The 19,356-nt window shown below is 39.7% G+C and overlaps 1 protein-coding gene across 2 annotated transcripts; it reads right to left on the bottom strand.

Annotated features, from left to right (window-relative positions):
* Positions 1 to 1,829: 1,829 nt before the first annotated feature.
* acvrl1 (activin A receptor like type 1) lies at positions 1,830 to 18,404 on the bottom strand. Of its 2 annotated transcripts, XM_054770634.1 has the most exons (10): positions 17,887 to 18,403; positions 11,853 to 11,924; positions 8,308 to 8,544; positions 7,950 to 8,155; positions 7,763 to 7,862; positions 7,541 to 7,687; positions 7,177 to 7,452; positions 6,898 to 7,095; positions 3,129 to 3,259; positions 1,830 to 2,797 (listed from the first exon to the last, which is right to left on the bottom strand). In XM_054770634.1, the coding sequence occupies exons 2-10, from the start codon at positions 11,920 to 11,922 to the stop codon at positions 2,651 to 2,653; spliced, it is 1,512 nt and encodes a 503-aa protein (XP_054626609.1). In that variant the 5' UTR covers positions 11,923 to 11,924; positions 17,887 to 18,403; the 3' UTR covers positions 1,830 to 2,650. The 2 variants fall into 2 exon arrangements, with proteins under 2 accessions (XP_054626609.1, XP_054626619.1); XM_054770644.1 differs by lacking the exon at positions 8,308 to 8,544 and having other exon boundaries at positions 17,887 to 18,404.
* Between the last annotated feature and the right edge of the window lie 952 nt (positions 18,405 to 19,356).

Genomic DNA, 19,356 nt, shown 5'->3' with positions numbered 1-19,356 from the left:
GCATTTACCATTGCTGAAAACAAACAGTTTTTAATCTGCTTTAACTGGGAGATTAACACTGAATTATTTAAAAACAAAAACAATGTGATGATGATTAAAAAAACCTCACAATGTTGTTAATACAATGTTAGATATGTATTTGAATGCAAAAAAAGATGATCAAAGTAATTTCTTATTATTGAATGAACGGGATGGTTTGGATTATGTCTTTAATGGGGCCTCGTTGCCTATGGTTTTGAACATAAATGTTTCCATTCAGCCACTGTGACTCATCAGTTGTAAAGAAAGGGCTTCCATTAACGTTGTAGTTTTGGGCCACTACAGCTGCCTAATCTGGGCTTCCATCAGCAGTCCCCTGACCAAATCTCGGGGGATCAATTTTGTTGCAGCGGTTATAAAAAAAAGAATTCAATTTTCTGAGTAAAGAACTGAAAATAACAAATGGAGTTTGCTGCTGGTCTGGCCGTTTAGCACACTAGTGTATAGCACAACTTGTGGAGCTCAAGTGAGTAAAAACTTTTTCTGTGCTCGCTTTTATCACTTGTCCTCTTCCTGGAATGCTCACAAGTGTGTTGTCAAGCTTAAGTGCATCTCAGTTGTCTTGCCTTGCCATTTTCTGTCCACTGTGTTGTATCTATGAATGTCTACAGTATCTGCTGAACGAATCCCTCCATCTCCTCTGGGAAACACATAACACATCAGAGGGAAACAGAGGGAAAAGTGAACTCACAGCCAGTCAGGCCTCTCTGCTCCAACAACGCCCCCTTCCCCTCTAGTGTTAAAAATAACCAGCTCTTCATCCGACTGACCAGACAGCAGGGGGTTTGTGGGGTTATTATCTATCTAAAGTTTGTTCAGCAACCACACACACACGAACACGCACACAGAGACAAAGGTGGGACATGAACACACAAATGCAATAGATTTAAGAGAAACCACTGGTATGCAAATATTACTTAATGGGACAAGAAATAGTTTGTGTCCACAGAATACATTTGGTTGCAGCATTTAGACACCAACTTCAAGTATTTCTTTGGAACCATCTGATTTTCTGCACATCAAATTAACTGCTTCACACTTCAGTATGACCAGATTTACTCTTTCAAATAATGAGTCAAAATGCCACAAGGAAATATAAAAAAGGATTTTAAAAAAATGATAAAACACATTGCCAATTATTTGACTGTACAAACTGTAAGAAAAAACAAAATAAACTATCCATTCCACCTTAACTATATTCTATACCGCTTATTCTCATTAGGGTCGTGGGAGTGCAGGCGCCTATCCCAGCTGACTTTGGGCGAGAGGCAAGGTACACCCTGGACCAGGGGTGTCAAACTCGTGCCATGGAGGACCGAGACACTGCAGGTTTTCTTTCCAGCCAGTCACTAAAGCAGGTGATTTTAATGATCAACACCTTCAATTTGAGGGAAGGAGCTCATCAATTAAATCACCTGCTGAAGAAACTGGTTGGAGAGAAAACCTGCAGCGTCTCGGCCCTCCAGGGTACGAGTTTGACACATGTAAAAGCGCTATATAAATAAAATTGATTTTTATTCACACCTATGGACAATTAAGATTTTTCAATTAGCCGAACATGCAGGAAGCATGTACCCTGACTAAACCCAAACCCAATGCATGGGGAGAACATGCAAACTCCACGAAGAGATGCTACAATGGAGAGTCGAACCAGGATCCCCTAACTCTGAGGTCAGCATGCTAACCACAATGCCATTGTGTGACCAGTAGTAAAGTAAACAAATAATTATAAAAATATACTTAATTAATCACTGATAGGAAAATGTTCAAAGAAAAAGACAAAATCCAAATGTATTTTACCACGTAATTTTAATTACAATCGGAATTGAATTTTAAATAATACGTTATTTCAGTTTGCTTTTTACCCCCCCACATAATTCAAACATTGACTTTTTAATTGAATTGTTCGAGTTTTTAGTTATGACTTTATCAATACAATCCTGAACTAACAGGATTTATTGGCATCCTACTTCAGTAGTTTGTGAAATACTGATCCTACCAGTGTTGTCATCAGAATCCTTTATCCTTAACGTGTAATCCTTAACGGCCTCCAGTGGTCAAAAAGAGGATTGCATTAGGTACAATGGTACAATTCAGTGTTCAAATGCCAAACACTGCAAAAATACAGTTTCATGCAATATGACATATTTAACATGTCATATTGCATGTCCCTTATTAACCACAAATTGAAACAGATTGAAATGGTATGTTTTGGGACAGAAAAATAATGTGTTGGATATATACACAGCTAAATATCTCAATGTGTGTGTGCGGCGAAAGTAATTTCACAAAAGTTAAAAGTGCTTAGAGAATAGGCAATGTGTTATGTTGAGCGTAGTAATTATTATTCATAGTGAAAGTCTTTCTCATTGTGTCTCTACTCAGCATTTGGGGGGATTTTGATCAGGGGAAAGTAAAATAGCCTAGTGGGCAAAACAGTCTAGACACAACTGCTGAAAATGATAATGTTTTAAGAAGACGCAGTAAGTGTTAGGGATGTTAACTGAAAATATGCTAATGATATTCACCACCGTGCTGGCGGGAATGTAGCACAAAAAAATCCATTCAAAGCATAATTTTACAATCTGCTTCGAATTGCTGGCGTTGTGATCTAGATGTCCTGTTTGAGTTTGTTGATGCTGAAGTCACTGTCATGGTCATGTTTGGAGAGGGTCTTCTTCACCCGCAGTGCCGTGAGGCGGGCCGGCGGGTTCTGGAACCAGCACTCCTTCATGATCTTCACTATGGACGACATGATCTGGACACAAACAGACAGATATGTGCATAAATACCACTACTGCCACTTCTACAGTATGTGAAAACCTGCACAACAGCTGAAAAAAAAAGGAGAAAGGGTTGCCATTTTGACACTAATAACACAAAGCTCACAGGCAGGCTGTTGTTTTTCTTTAAATACAATATACCTAGCTCTTAATATATTGAATTGGTTTCAGCTTTGCATTTTTTTTTTTTACAATATTCACAATATAAGTCACAAAATGGCCCTCCACATCCTTTGATTTTTCAGTATGAGCCCCTCAATGGAAAAAGTTTGGACACCCTTAGATGCGCAACAGTGGATAGCTTACTGGGTGGGAGTGGAGCCGGTTGTGCAATCTGGGCCTCTGCTGATCCACGCAGACTACTTTCTTCATCTCCTCATAGCTGGGATCGGAGGGCACCAGGTCAAAGAAGGGAGGACGATACTCTTCCACAATCCCTGAAAAAAAAGAAAAAAGGAAGGTTTTAGCTCAAAGAAATATTGCAACACATTCCATAAGGCCCAGTGGGAAAACTGCAAACTGAAATTGTAAAACTCATTATCACCCTCATCAGAAGACAACTGGTGAACCTCTGGTATGTTTTATGGGTGTAAGAATGTCTCTTTACATCGGGCCTGAAGTAGCATTTTTTTTATTGAGCTAGTGGGAGGGTAAAGCACATTTGATTAATAGGAAAATAGGAAAAGATAAAGACTCCTTTGGGACAGGAAACTGCATATACGTAAATGCTATGGATGTGTGCAAGCATTTAGTACATGCTGTGTGTGTGTGCGTGTGTGTGTATAGAATGTGTATCCATCTGCATGCTTGCACACTGGCGTCTGGAGTATGTACAAGCAAGTGCTGACACCAGATAAGACAGTTTATAATTACGGTAGTGCTAATCATGAGAGAGGATATTAGAGACAGACACAGACAAAGAAAACAGTCGAGTGCTGAGAGACATGGAACTAACTGCCTCAAATGTACACATAGAGGCCTGACAGACATGTCTGAGAAAACACAACACATACAGTACACACACAGAGCATTGTTTTCATTCTTTAGATAAAGTCACAATAAGAGAAAAGACTTTCAAAGACAGTCTGGCCTTTTAAATCGATGCTGTGGCACTGGTACATTTTTTTGCATTTCGAAGAAGTAATGGAAATAATCTTTTCCCATTGTCACAATTGCATGATCATATCATACTGTACAAACAACGATTAAGCAGCATTCAAACATTTAACATTTAAGCATTTAACATTAACCAGCATTTGGAATAGACATACAAGTGTAAAAAGAAGTTAAGCGCTACTAATAGTAAAAAAAACAACCAAAAAATAGTTGTTGACTTATGAATGTGGAAGTGAGTTGCTACACAATTCACTAGTTTCACTTTTCTTCTTTTATTATTATTGTCCACTTAGCCATGTTGCACTGAGCAGCCAGGACAGAGACTTAATCTTTTAACTATGGGATTCCCGCCAGGCGAAGCAAATCATAAATGAGTGTTATTAGACAGATTTAGCACCAGAACCATAAATCTATCCTTTCACTGTCTTTTGTATGCAGTGTTGGGCAAATTACTCAAAAAAGTACATTAATTAGTTACAGTTGCTAGTTACTTCCACCCAAAAGTAACTGAATTACTCCTGAATTACAGAATTACTCCTTCATAAATTAAGTTACCAGGGAAAGTAATTATTGTGTTACGTTTTCTGAAAACCTGCAAATATGCAAAGGAATTCTGATTTAGCTTTGTTTGTTATTTGGTGTGTACTGTTGAGCTTCGACTGAGGCCTGAGCTTGTGACTTGCAATCTCCTACCAAAACGCGAGAGGACAGTGTTTTCCTGAGCGTGTGTAAACACAACTCTTGTTGACAAGCTATTTAGTTTCTTGTGTAGTAGCAAACAACAGCAACTGAAGCAACATCCAGATCAGTGCATAATAACATCCCACACTTCACTGTTGGTAACGTTAATGGCGTTGCAATGTTTCAAAAAGTAATCCATTTAATTGACTGTTACTTAAAAGCAATAATGCAATTACTCCCAACACTGGCTGTATGAGTGCGTTTATGCTTTGACATGTTTAAGTAGATACATTCCTGAACTTTCTTATCCAAACAAGAAGATATACGGTACAGTATGTGTAGGTAGGCCTGTCACGATAATCGATTAATCGAACGCTAAAAAAAAACAAACAAAGTCGATTTATTGACATGTGCCTGTTTGTTTTCCTGGTCTCTGTTGGGTTCTGTGTCTGTCCCTCTGCTTCCACCTGTCTGCTGTTTGTTTCAGTGCACTGCTGGTCCTGCAGAGGGGGAGCCTCTGGTGCACACCTCCAAGTGTGCTCATCTGGCATTCTTAAACATGGAAGAAAGACTCAGTTGGTGCCAGATCATCCCTCAACCTTCACTTGCTCTCCGCTCAACCCTTCTTCGTGTTGTTCTGTGTTAGTGAAGTCTTTCTGGTCCACTGGTTTTGTCTGTACTGTGAGTACCGTATATTTCCCTGTTTGGCTTCTCCGGCAGCAGCGTGCTTTTTTTTTTTACCACAGTAGTATTAGTACTTCCTACTTGGTTTCACCAGCTGAGTTCTTAGTTTCCCTCGTTGTTAGTCTTTTTCCCTGCTAGTCCGCGAGACCTTTTTCCCTGGCAGTGTTTTATGTTCTCCTGTTGTGTGGCTCAGTCCGGTACGTACGTTTTGGACTTTATTTTGCATTATGTCTTTGTGTTTATATTTTTACTCCTTTGCAGGACTTTTTTTGCATTGATACCTTTTGTTCAACTCTGGATTTTGTCCTCTCTGCACTTGGGTTCCGAACTCTGGCTTAGGCCGTTTTGTGACAGTCTCTCTGTACCACACAGGCTGGATGACAAGAGGGTTCACTGTGCCTGTGACTGTGCGCATTGGTTCTATAGTGGAATGAAGAGAGAGAGTGAACCCACCCGTCAGCCTCTTTGTCTCCCTGTACGTGGAGGCGGGGCTACTTCGATACGCAGAGTGCTAGCTATGAATGAAGGCACTAAAGCCATGGTTTCTAAGGCGAATGCGACATCCGGTGTGGATGTGTAGCAGAGCCTTCGTCCCAACAGTCAATGCTTACTGAGGCATACATTGCAAAAGAAATGCAACCTTTCAATACGGTTGAAAAGCCAGCATTTCTGTGTTTGATAGAAAGCACGAACTGCCTGGGAGAACGTACATTTCACAAACAGCAATTCCTGAACGGTATACCAAGTGAAAGAAGACATGTTGAAGGACATCAGAAACAATGCATTCTATTCCGCCAACACAGTTATGTGGTCCAGCTCAAATATGATGCCTTACATTAGTTTAACAATACACTACATAACTGCGAGTGTGTGGTTTTTATTGAAGTGTTTTTTTTCTTAACAGATAAAAGGTCTTTTTTTTTTATTGTTTTGGATTATTATTGTGATATTATTTGAGTGCAATTTTTGCTAAAAGAGACGGAGGGAGGGTAAATTTTCTTTTCATTGAGTTTTTTTTGTCATGTCTGTTTGTTTAATGTATTTAAAAGCTATTGACATTCCAACATCACAATGTTAAATACTCTTGTTTATTACTTTTGATACAATGTACTGTCATTATTTTGACATATAAATGATAAAAAAGTGGTCTCAAAAAATGTCAATACTATGGAGAATTGACTATAATTTGTACAACAATTATCGTCCAGCAAAATTTGTTATCGTGACAGGCCTAAGTATATGCATGCAATAATGGCTTCCTATAACAACAGAATATGTACAAGCTGAATAGAGATTTATAACTTGTTGTTTAGCTACAAACTTTCAACAGGACATGCCCAAGGACGAAGAGAACCTTCTTATGTTTAAAATAAAATATAATAAAGTGGAGATACAAGGTTTTCATCAGATAGCAACAATATACTTTTTAACTCAAACTTAGTACAAATTTGTTTAAATAATGAAATGAAATAGTTTATAGGTTTCGCATCAGCATGATGGCAGTTCAGGCTCAGAATTTTTGGACAACATTAACATTTCTGGGAAAATTAGGGAAAAAAACAGCATACACTACAATATCCATTCATTTATTTACCATTGATGATTGTTCTGCGTGAAATTTCCCAGAAGACCAAGCCCAGGGCCCAGATGTCTGTTTGCTTGTAGGACTCAAATACATCCATACGTATGCTCTCATCCAGGACCTCAGGGGCCATGTAGCGTTTGGTCCCAACACGAGGGTTGTGGCCCACATCCAGAAAGTCATTGAACTGAGAGTGAATCACAGCCAGACCTGGGAGAGTAAGGATAAAGCAGAAAGTTTTACATCCTTAAACATTGTGATGGACTTTAGTTTCTTCAATTGAATTCTTACCAAGGTCAGCGATGCAGCACTGCCCATTCCTCTTCACCAGGATGTTTCTGCTCTTCAAATCTCGGTGAGCAATGGCAGGTTTGCCCTGGGAGCTGACAATCTCAGTGTGGAGGTGAACCAAGCCACAGGCCATGGACAGGCACATCTTCAGGCAGCTCTCGGGCTCTAAGCTGCTGTACTGTAGGAAGTCGTAGAGTGAACCCATCTCGTGAAAGTGTGTGACGAGCCACAGCTGGGTGCTGGAATTCTTCGATGTCATATCAGAGGCTATGAAGCCTAGAGTGAGAATGGAAGACAGATGTTTTTGAGAGTTTGCCTTTTGTCTGATGCGCCACATCTGTTGGGATCAAATCTAGTGCAGTACCCAATATGTTGTCGTGCCTAAGCTGCACAGTATTGTAGATCTCGGTCTCTCTGAACCAGGACTGCTCATCTCTTGAGGAAAAGATCTTGACGGCTACACTCTCACCCATCCAAGTTCCCCTCCAGACCTCTCCATACCTACCTTTACCTGGGAAGTGCATAATAAAACAATTGTAAGGCACAATGACACAAGGGGCCTGCAGTGATTATGATGGAGACTGACCAACACATTCCACAAGAGAGATCTGCCTGGCCATAGTCCTTTGGACCAGATAGGGCAGCCCGGTTCCACTCCCTGATGTACAAAACTCATCAAATATACCCTGGTCAAGGACACAACAAGTCCAGTCAAACTCTGCTGTATGTCATTATTGTATCACATTTAATCAATGAATTATCAAGTCCCTTACACCATACGTAGGGTCATCACCGTTGGGGACCTTGAGCATTGTAACATTATGGTCATCAACATTTTTGAGGCAAGTGTGTGCACGTCGGAATCGTAGGAACAACAGCAGGCCACACACACCGGCGACCATGAATAAGAGCAGCAGAGCCACAGTGATCCAGAGCTCTGGGTGGGCCTGCTGTGGGGGCACTGTCGTCGTCTCGCCATCTGGAGCCACAAATATTACATAAATGTTTTTGTGTACTTTTGTGTACTTTATGATTGTCAGTAAACATGTCATTGTAAAGTACAGTACAAAACATTGTAGTAAGTTTACTCAAGACTGAAGAATTGAATTGGAGTAGGTCTTGATTACTGACTGATGTTTGGACGTGGCGTGGCTAAGGCGTTGCATAGATTCTCTCTGCAGCAGTAGACATGGAAGCGTTCAAATGAGGTGTGGCACTGTTCCATGTAGTTATGGTTTGAGAAGCAACCTTTCTCCTCGTGGCCTCGCACCCACATGTAAAAGCAGATGTCCCCTCGGCACGTGTTGTTCACACATGTGCCTTTGTCATTCTCACATGTACATAGCCGCTTCCCGCCATCATCTGACTCTGTAAGTGATGAAAACGTACCGTAAATGGCTGTGCAGTAATCCATTTTATAAGTATTGCACATTTCTAAAAAAAAAACCCGACCTGGCAGACTTCTGCTAATTTTTTCCATACATGGCTCGCTTGAATTTGTAATAAGAGAGGACAAATTATCATTAAAATAACAACATTGCCTAAAATGTTTCTGCAAAAGAGACTTTATTTGCGGTTTTTGTCCACCAGGAGGCAGAGGAATGGTACAATATGAACAGTATGAAGCATTTGTGAATGGTAAGTGCCTCACAACTAGACAATTTGGATTAAAAAATGTGTGGGCTTAGTTCTTTCTGTATGGAATTTGCAGGCCTTCCATGTGCTCTCCCTTATCCCTGGGTACTCTATTTTCATCCGCAGTCCAAAACCATGTATAGATTCCAGTGAGGGCAAACAGCAAAATAAAAAAAAATACAATAATGATAACATAAAATCAGTATTAATATTTGTTCATTGATCTGTGTTGTCAATGTATTTTCTATATGATTACAATCATGGACGCATGGTGGCTGAGTGGTTAGCATGTTGGCCACACAGTCAAGAGATTGGGAAGAGGTGGGTTTGAATCTCCGCTCGGGCATATCTGTGTGGCGTTTGCATGTTCTCCCCGTGCGTGGGTCCGGTTTCCTCCGGGTACTCCGGTTTCCTCCCACATTCCAAAAACATGCATGTTAGGTTAATTGGTGACTCTAAATTGTCCATAGGTATGAATGTGAGTGTGAATGGTTGTTTGTATATATGTGCCCTGCGATTGGCTGGCAACCAGTCCAGGGTGTACACCGCCTCACGCCCAAAGTCCAGCATACCCCCGCGACCCTAGTTAGGATAACCGGCATAGAAAATACATGGATGGATTATATTAATTTAAAACATTTTCTGAAGTAAAAACAGCTGAATTTGCACATTTCCTGATCAAATACAGGGCAGAAAGCTAAGCTGAGTCTGTGGTGAGTCTCCTCTTGGCTTAAATGCACGAGCTGAGCCTGATTGTCTAAGTCAGTCTCAGTCAGTGCAGAGTTGGATGGCGATTTCTGTTTGTCAGCATGTCGCAATGTTTGCAGAAACATTTATTATACACAATGACTTTCTACAGCCGGTGTAATGTCTTGAATGAACGATGGGTTGTGTGAAATGACTGCCAAGATTACACAGAAGGATTATACACGCCTGATCAAAATTTTAAGACCAGCCACTTGAAAATTTGCAAGAATTTACATTTTGCACTGGTGGATGTGAAGGAGATTCTAAGTAGAGCTTCAAAATGCAAAACGAAGAAATTGGAGTGAGACAAAAAAAATTATGAGTAAGCAATTTTTTGCAAACAACCATTAAACTGAACTCGGCTGTTCATCAGCCATCAAAAGTTTAAGACCACAGCCTTCAAAAACCAAAATATTGGCAAATCTTGCACAGGGCATCCCTCATGACTGAAGGACCTCATCTTTGTGATAATGACTGGCTTTTTCAACAGGACAACGTTACAGTTCACAATGCCCCCCTGCATGTTCCCCTGATCTAAATCCAATTGAGAACATTTGGGGATGGGTGGCAAGGGAAATTTCCAATAATGGGCATCAGTTCCAGACAGTGGATGCCCTCCGTGAAGCCATCTTCACCACCTGGTGCAACGTTTCCACCAGCCTACTGGAAACACTGGCACCAAGCATGCCCAAACCAATTTTTGAGATTATTTTTGTGATGAACAAGCATGGTGTAGCTCTTCATTACCAGGTCTTTACTGAACATTTTAGTGCTATTTTAGGTGGGTTTCAGGTTTTTTTTTTAGCCATGGTCTTAAACTTTTGATCAGCTGATGAACAGCCTATTTCAGTTTGATGTTTGTTTCCAATGAATTGCTTACTTGCATTTTGAAGCTCTACTGAGAACATCCTTGATATCCAACAGTGCAAGTGTAAATTATTGCAATTGGTCTTAAAATTTGGATCACTGCAAAAATAGCCATACCTGAAAGAAGCCTAAATTATCTTATAATGAGATAAATTTTCTTATTTCAAGCAAAACATTTTGCCAATGGGGCAAGCAAAATTTGCTTACTTAGAATTCTTAAAACTAGAATATTTTTCTTGAGAAGACCGTGAGTCCTAAAATAAGCAAGTTGTTCTTAATCACAGAGCTAGATTTAAGTAAAATGTTCTTCTTGCAAGGTAAGAAGTAAGCCAAATGCTTTCATAAGATTCATAAATTGAGATAAAATGTGCTTTTATCAGGCTAGATTTAAGCAAAAATATTTTTACATATTATAGATGTCGGTGTATTAGTCTTTCGGAGAGATTTCCCTATAGACATCCAATTGGCCTATCATGCATATTGTTGGAATGTGGAAGAAAGCCAGAGTACACAGAGAATACCCATGCAAGGGAGAGCATGCAAGTTCCACACAAAGATGTTCCAAAAGAGATTTAAACCCAGGTTGCCTGACTATGGGGCCCACATGCTAACCACTCGATCACTGTGCAGTGTACATCTCTTCTTGTTGGCATGTTAGTTATGTTGGTTACTGGGCTTTTCAACAAGCATGAAGCAAATTATATGGATGGAACCTTTTATTTAAAAATAAAAAAGTGTGATTACATCTAAAATTCACTTAATGTATGAAAACCAGTTGCCATAATAAATCTTGGTACGCTCTATAAAATTTGCTGTGCAGCCTTCACATTGGTCCGAAATCAGCAAATCTATAGATATATTTTCTGTGTGTGAGTCCGTTCTTAAAGTTAGAAAGTATAGAAACCATTTTTATTCTTAATTTAAGACAAATATTCTTAATCTGTTGTTGAAAAATAATCAAAATACGGTTTTTAGCTTGCTATTAGAAAAAATAACAAATTTCTGGCAAAAAATATCTTCATAAGAATTGGCTAGCTATACTTTCTTTCTATAAGACTATTTATCACATGTGAAAATTGCTAGACAATGTATTATTTCATTTTAGGAAAAAAACAAGAAATTGTTGCTTAAAATGGGACTTTTTACTTTCTTGAAATTTAGTTTTTGCAGTGCATCCATGTCACTGGTAGTCACTGAAGACTATAAATTGCAAATAAGTGTGAATGTGCGGGTGTGACTGGTTGTCTGTCGCTGTCAGTCATGTGATTGGCAGGTTATCAGTACATACATTTTAAGTCTGCTGGCACAAGCATCCCCCTGACTTTCAACATGATATACTATATGTTATAGAATGTGGATGAGAGACCTGTCAAAGACCTGTGGCAAAATGTGTAATGTTAATGTGGCGGTACATTTATATCACTCACCAGCAAGGCAGGCAGAGACCAACAGCAACAGTCCAACTAATACCGCCATGAAGCGAGCAGAGCGTCCCATCTCTGTGGACCACACACAGAAAGATTAAATATCATTAGCAATAAAAATAAAATAATTAATTTTCCTAACATTTCAACAATTCTGTGATTGAAATTCAAGATTAGGAGTAGAAAAGTGTATTTGGAAATCAATGGTCAGTGGGCCCAGCCTGTCTGCCTGTGTTCTAATTGCTATGGATGGGAAGAAGGGGGCTTGGGGGGGAGCTGGAACAGCACTCTAGAGTGTTTGTATAAGTGTGCTGAGACTGCGTGTGGTGCTGTGCTACTACCCAGACTCCAAGCCTGTTGACTTCTCAGCTGCCCTGCTTGCAGAGTAAATATTGATGGCTATGCTTCCTGCCATTGAGTGGCCCCACCCGGCTAGCCGGCGAGACTCTGGCTGTTCATTGTTTAGGGCTGCACTGCCAGGGGTCACGCAAGTAGCAGAGCTCTCAAACAATGCTAAAGCATGCTGTAGTCTGCTGGGGATTGACATGCTACAAGTATGGAAACTATGCGGCTTGAATACAATAATGTGTTGATTTATACTATACAGTGGTATCTCAGTTTTCGTTATTCATTCCTTCCAAAAGGTTAGCCAGAAACCAAAACGTACAAAAACTGAGGCAAGTTTTCCCATAGAAAATAATATAAATATTTCCACAACAAAAATATTAACAAAAATTTTTTTTTATAGAGAATAATTATAGTTTTACGTGCAGAAAACAGTGTGAAATAATACAAATGACAAATGGATGGAGCTTATTGTTGATGCGGACTTCCCCTACATCCTGGCAAGTTTCTCTGTTTCTTTATTAGAGTGCAGGCATTCACAACTTTCTTTGGCCCCAAGACGGGTTACTTAGCAGTCCCACTCAATAAAAAAATGTGCGGACAGTGAGTTAAGATAGCAACGCGTAGGGTGCTTTATTTGGGCAGTCAAGTTCAGGGAACAATGCAGTACAGGGCAAAGGGACTAATTAAAATTAAGTTACGTGCAATTCAGTAAAAAAAGAGAGACAGTGTCTAAAAAACGAGGCAAAATTTTGGAGAACATTTTTGATGAAACTCAATCCTATGAAAACTGGGCCGTACCAAAACTGAGGTTTGACTGTAGTCTAAAATACATTTGTTAAATATTTTTTGGTCTTGCTCGAGGGGTTCTCAAACAGTTTACTTTAATGCCAGTGTAGTAAATACAAATTGGCAGTGGTAATATTGCATTTGTTGACCAAGAAAGAAAAAATAACAGAGAAACCTGCACTATTATTCATACCTTGGCTAATCTTGTTGAAGAATTTGGTGAATGGGGATATTATAGCTGGAAATGACACAATCATTGGTGACAGATTAATTAAAAAAATATTCACTACTTTCAAAAATTTAAAAGTATTCAGTATTTAAATTGACAAAAAGATTAATGTCCAACATTATTAAGACTTTTTTAATAGATGCACCCAAATGTTTTAAATGTATAGTTATTACAATGCTATGCTAAAGGTTACCAGAATCCTTTGTGCAAATGATTGTGTTCTCCAATTGTCAGATACAATAATGAAATTAACTGAAAATGGTTCATACGTTTTACTATGTAATATTAATATTCCTTAGTATTATACCACTTTTGTTGTTAGTTCCAACCAATGATATCATGTCAACTGCACTGGCAAAAGCTATTTATTTGTAGTCCCCGGAATAGCGCTGTGTGATTGTGGTTGTTGTATGCTTGTGTTGGTGCTTTCATAACATTTATAGGTAGACTGGACTTGCTAAACCTTCTTTGTTTCCTCTTAAAGGAAAACTGTACATGTTTTGGAATTTTGCCCATCATCCACAATCCTTATGTGACAAATGAACACATATGTCTTTCTCTTTTCTCTGCGTTCTAAAGCTGTAAAAAAAAGATAAAATGAGACAGCTCATTCCTGCACGTAATGGGAAACACTTATTTCGCCTATAAAGCCTTCTGAAACAGACTCCAAAAAGCGCCAACAATGCTCCATTTACATATAATGTGACGTGCATGTTAACCAAGCTACAGCAACATTTTTATTATTATTATTAACATTGTTACGCTGATCGAACTACGTTACTGACATTGACACTTCGCCACACCACAGCGGCTAGCTACTATCCGGTAGCGAATAACTTCACCACACACTCGCCCGCAGCGCGACAGCGCCGCACTCACAGTGCCTCAGACCACTAACAAAAAGGAAACGCTTCATTGGAGCTGCTGCCACTGCTGCTGTGTTTTTATTTTTGAGTTTGGAAAAGTTAACGTTAGGAGTACGCGTTCATTTCTATGTTGCTATGTGAAATCAATATGGTGAAAAAGGAAGTTCCGCTTAAACGGACCAAAATACGACAAAATACTGTAAGTATTACTTGTTATCATGAATGTATATATACGTATGTATATATGTATATAAAATCATAAAACCATTTTGGAGGTTTTGTTTAAACACTCTCGAAGTTAAAATTTTGTTCACATTTTAATGATCGGTCTACTAGGTTGGACACAAGAAATTGACTCACGAGTATTCATGCTGACCGTGCCTCGTCCTGGCGCCGTTTGGCTGTAGCGTTTTTGTATCCTTGTTCAAACATATTGCTCCTACCGTCGTCCTCCTCCTCGTCCTACTCCTTGAACCGAAGATTCATTTAGCCGGTTAGCTTCTTCTTCTTCTATTGTTTATTGCCGGTTAGCAAGCAGCTCACACAGTTAGCGAGTTTGCTAGCGACTATTGACCACAACTGGAAACGGCACAAAGGAGATTGATTGACAGTGGTCTACAGCCAATCAGGACGCAGAACACAATGGGTGGGTTCTCCCTTAGCCAATAAGGACTGTTGTGGCTCTATATTTAGGCGGCTCTTGTCTGCTGTGGGTTCCTAATATGCTCTCCAGGCACGTACACACACACTGAGACTAGGTGGAGCCGCACTCTTCAACTCTCACATGAGTATACAACACCCTCTACTGGTAGCAATAGGAAATGCAATAACAGACGCATACAAAAGAGTGCCGATAGATCGCTCTAATACAACACAAGGACGCAGAACACAATGTGCATTAATACGCTGTAAAAAAAAAATACAAAAAAATTGCACTTAAAAAAATCTGCGAAACAGAGAATCCGCGAAAGGTGAACCACAATGTATCGAGAGAACACTGTATAGTGTTTTTTGTAGGCGGCATCGGTGTGTCCCATTATATGCAGAAAGCAAAAGAATTACATGCAGAAATGTCTCTTTTTTGTGTTTTAACATCTTTAGAATGCACAGAAAAGAAAAAGGACATGTGTGTTCATGTCTCGCATAAGGATTGTGGATGATGGACAATATTCAAGTGCAATTTTTCTTTTACAGTATGCATGGATGATTGTGTGTACCGGACTGCCTGACCTGAAACTGGTACTTGCATTGTTGATTGGTGAAAGAAATAGCATTTATTTTGACTGTGCACTATGGACATGCTGCAACTAAAAATGACAATAAAGTTGAAAAGATATTAAGGGTATTGGGAAGATCTGACAAATAAAAATGCACTTAAACTCAAAGGGTTGGCCAGGGTATGAAAAATACCTTAGGTCTAATCATTTTAATATGTAGCAAAATCAATAAAACAATAAGATTAACTTTGACACTGGTACTATCCCAAAATAAGCTTTACAGGCTGGTACATTGCTAGTACATGACTAGGCAAATTGGCATTGTGCAGACAAATCAGTGTTATCAAGTTAGGGCTGGCAGTGCTATGAATTGTCATATCAGTACTCTATCAGTTTATTTTATTCCAAATTTTAAAAACAATTCCTGCAGATTTTTACTTCTACGAAACATTATCACAGATTTCATTTGGACAATTACCAAGTAAAGCACATCAATGGATGATGTGATTGTGGCTGGGCAACATATTACACCCAGGTTTTATACCAGGCATTCACGCAATGTACAAACTACAGAAAGTTGTCACATTCTTTTCTTGTGCACGAGTCAGAGAAGCAAGCAAAACTTCTTAATCTTTGTATTTGTAATCCTCATGCATGCTGCACTCCATGTTTGGGTAAAATCAAATGTGAAATCCCTGCTGCTTGCCATTTCCACCTGACACAAAAATCTGATGAATACCAAACAAACTATCTTTAGACTTCCCCGGCCTCTAAATCCAGCCTTCTGCACTCTGCTCTGAAACCACAAGCCATATTGTACCGAACATCACAAAACACTTCCTGCATTGTGCAACCTACAAGTCAGTGCTGGTAAAATCTTTGGGTCTAGCATAAACACAACTCCACCCACTCCTTTCCTCCGAGGAGGGGCACAGCTGGGTTTCATTTATCTAGCTATCATTTTATCGTTTGCGGGTCCTGACATAGGAGGGAGCCCTAATCATGTCCTCCATCATAGGCCGGCCTGACATTAGACTCCAGCACACTTCCTCTTGAAGCCCTCTCCAGTTTGTCTCCGTTCTGTCCAACGCTACACCCCTGTGACCCTAGAGGAAAAGATCCATTGTCATCTCTTCCTCCTATCGACAGCTTAGACTCAGGGAGGCAGATCTCTCATTCCATCTGGATGACTGTGTGGCTAGCGTGGTGGATGGTGGGGGCATGCATCAGCGCAGCAGCCTCTGAAGAGCCCCTGAACTGGGCCTCAACCTTGTAAAGTAACTTAAACTTTACCATAAAACAATCAAATAATTTAGTGATCTATGTTATATTTGACCATTCTTTTATTGATCTGCTTCACTATTTACAAAACTTGCATGCTGCGTGTTTTTTGCACAACCCTTAAGTCAGTAATCAAGTGGTTGAGACTGTCTGCAAGATACAGCGACACACTGGAATGACTGTGTCTTCATCTGGGAGACAAAGCAAGGCTTGGCAGGCTTCATGGCTCAGTTACTGTCTGCATGCGCTCACATGCATGAGTGCTTTGTGGAATTGTGCAAGGGACAGATCTCAGTTTTATTGCAGTTGTCTGATGTGAAGACTTCAACATTGCTTGCTGTACTTTAATTTAAGAATGTGCTTGTTTTGTGGTTGCAGTTGCATTGTACTGAGTGCGGTGTCTCTAGTATCTTGGTTGCCTCATTCAGCTTCACGAGAGGGGCGAAACTCAGCATGATGCAGTGAGGTTTGACACTACTGCAAACTACAAGCACATTTTTAAAGAACAAATAGTTCTGTGACAAATTCACTTTTCGCTTGATCTTCACACCGGATGCCCTTCCTGACACAAACCCATACCCTCTGCCTTGAAAGGCAGAAGAGTGTACCATTACCCCACTAGGAATAACTCCTGTAATGTAAGTTATGCAATATATTTTACAATAAAAAACAATCATATAGTGCACACTGCACATGCATACTTAGTCAACTGTACAAGAAATACATAGCGGTGCTGGGGGAATTCTGGTCCCCAGGAAAAAAAAAATAACATTGGGCCACCCTGGCCAGCTCTTGTCACCACATCTCTAATTTTGGGGGCCCCTTGTAATTGTCCTAACTTTCCTCCACACACAAGTGGAATATCATGACATTTATGTGTTTTTGTTTACATGTGAATGAGTAAGTAAGGAATTAAAACTTTTTTTTAGGATTATGGTGTAATCTTTCCATTAAATATGGACTGTGTGCATATTTGTTAGCAACACTCATTAAATTACTGGATATTTACTGTGATCCCGTTAACTGCTAAAAGACATTGATTTAGTTGAACTTGTGAGCGGTTAAATTACCACGTATGGTCTCTATGTTGCGTATTCATGTGCCATGACTGTACTTACGTGTCAGTGACGTATTAGTGACACTTTGTAAATCAGTAATATTTTAATCTCCATCTCAGGTGTACGACTTGTTGACACCTTTTAGTTCGCTTGAAATATGTGATTTATGGTTCGGTATCAGGTGCACTTCATGCCTAAAGAGCACATTAATCAGTCGTCAAAAGTTAACAAAGTGCATCTGACGCCATTTACCTGTTATCAGCTCTCCTTTTAACGTGATGCGTGTGAACACCGCACGTCTCCCATGTCAACTTCAAGTGTCTCTCCGCTGCCTGTTTAAAACACCAATGTCTCCATTCCTTAGCGACCTTTAATTTTCTTCAAGAAAGGCTGAAGTGAAGATCCATAGCGAGCTCACATCCTTCCGGGACGTTTCTGTCAAACGTTGTCCATTAAAAGCTGGTGTGGTAAAAATCGTTCAAATTGTGAAAAATATTCGCAAGAGCAGTTGCCAAAAGAAATTATCTCATCTCAGTCTAGATCTACGATGATAAACGAACGACCGGCCCGGTGCCAGACTCCTTCTACCCGGAGGGTTCTCGAACAACGTCTGTCCCATGAAACCAGGACTTTTGTTGACGTCTTTGAACGTGATCAAAAGGCAAGATTACATTTTTTTTCACAAAGTGTATAGTTTTGTCCCACCCCTTATTGTCCCGCTCAGCCTCAGCTCAGCTCTGCCTGGAATGTTCTCATAGCGGTTTTCCTGTTGCCAAACCTCTCATTTTCCCTTTCCCCTGTGGACTGAGCCTGTACTGCACACTGGCAGGAATGTGCTTCAAAGACCCCTCAATGATACAATAATAAGTGGAGTGGGGTGGCGGGTGGGGAGCTTACTCATTGCATTTATTTCAAACTCACTCAGAGTCACATTTTGTACTCTCATTGCAGGCCAGTCAAATTATTATCACAGTCATGCATCTTAAGCCTTTTTTTCTTCAGAAAGAAGTCAGATCAGGTCTTGGCTTGTGCAAAGACTTCTACTCTTTTTCTCCCTTTTAACGGAAAGTGTGACACTTATGTTTCTGTGCTTTGAAGTTTACCAATCATACTTTTTGCTGTGCACAGTTTCAGGTTGTGTGGAACTTCCAACACCTTCAGCCACAAACAGCCACTTTCAACATGCATCTGCATTCTTCACTGTGATGCTCCAGAAATACTCAGGTAATGAACATATACACGCGCACAGGTCACAACATGAGCTACAACCGTACAATTCAGTGAGATTGAATGTACAATATGCAGAAACATTTCTGTCTTTACAAAGACAAAAATTAAACAGACCAACTGGAATTCATTTTTTGTTGCTAGGTTCACACAGTTAGATAGTTTCCACAATCTAATGCGATCTAATGCAAAACCTGTTTCCCTAATTTAGCCTTTACGAACATAAGAATGCTCAGTGGTGATTTACACTGTCAGAGAACTACACTGAATCGTACTGAGAGACATTTTTAATATTTTGATCCTAACCAAATAAATATCCAAATAAGACCAACTTCAACTATGATCGTCAATATGATGTTGCACCATTTAAAGTGAGCATTATTGTATGCCACTGGGGGAACCAGAAGGTTACATGTAATTCATTGTTGTCTGTCTGAGATTCTGTTGCGAGCAGAACATAACAGTTTTATTTGAATCATGCTGAAAATTTGTCTT

This window comes from Dunckerocampus dactyliophorus, chromosome 1 (assembly GCF_027744805.1).
Source record: "Dunckerocampus dactyliophorus isolate RoL2022-P2 chromosome 1, RoL_Ddac_1.1, whole genome shotgun sequence".
Classification (NCBI taxonomy): domain Eukaryota; kingdom Metazoa; phylum Chordata; class Actinopteri; order Syngnathiformes; family Syngnathidae; genus Dunckerocampus; species Dunckerocampus dactyliophorus.
Note: the sequence above shows the minus strand (reverse complement) of the source record. Positions and strands in the feature narration are given on the sequence as shown.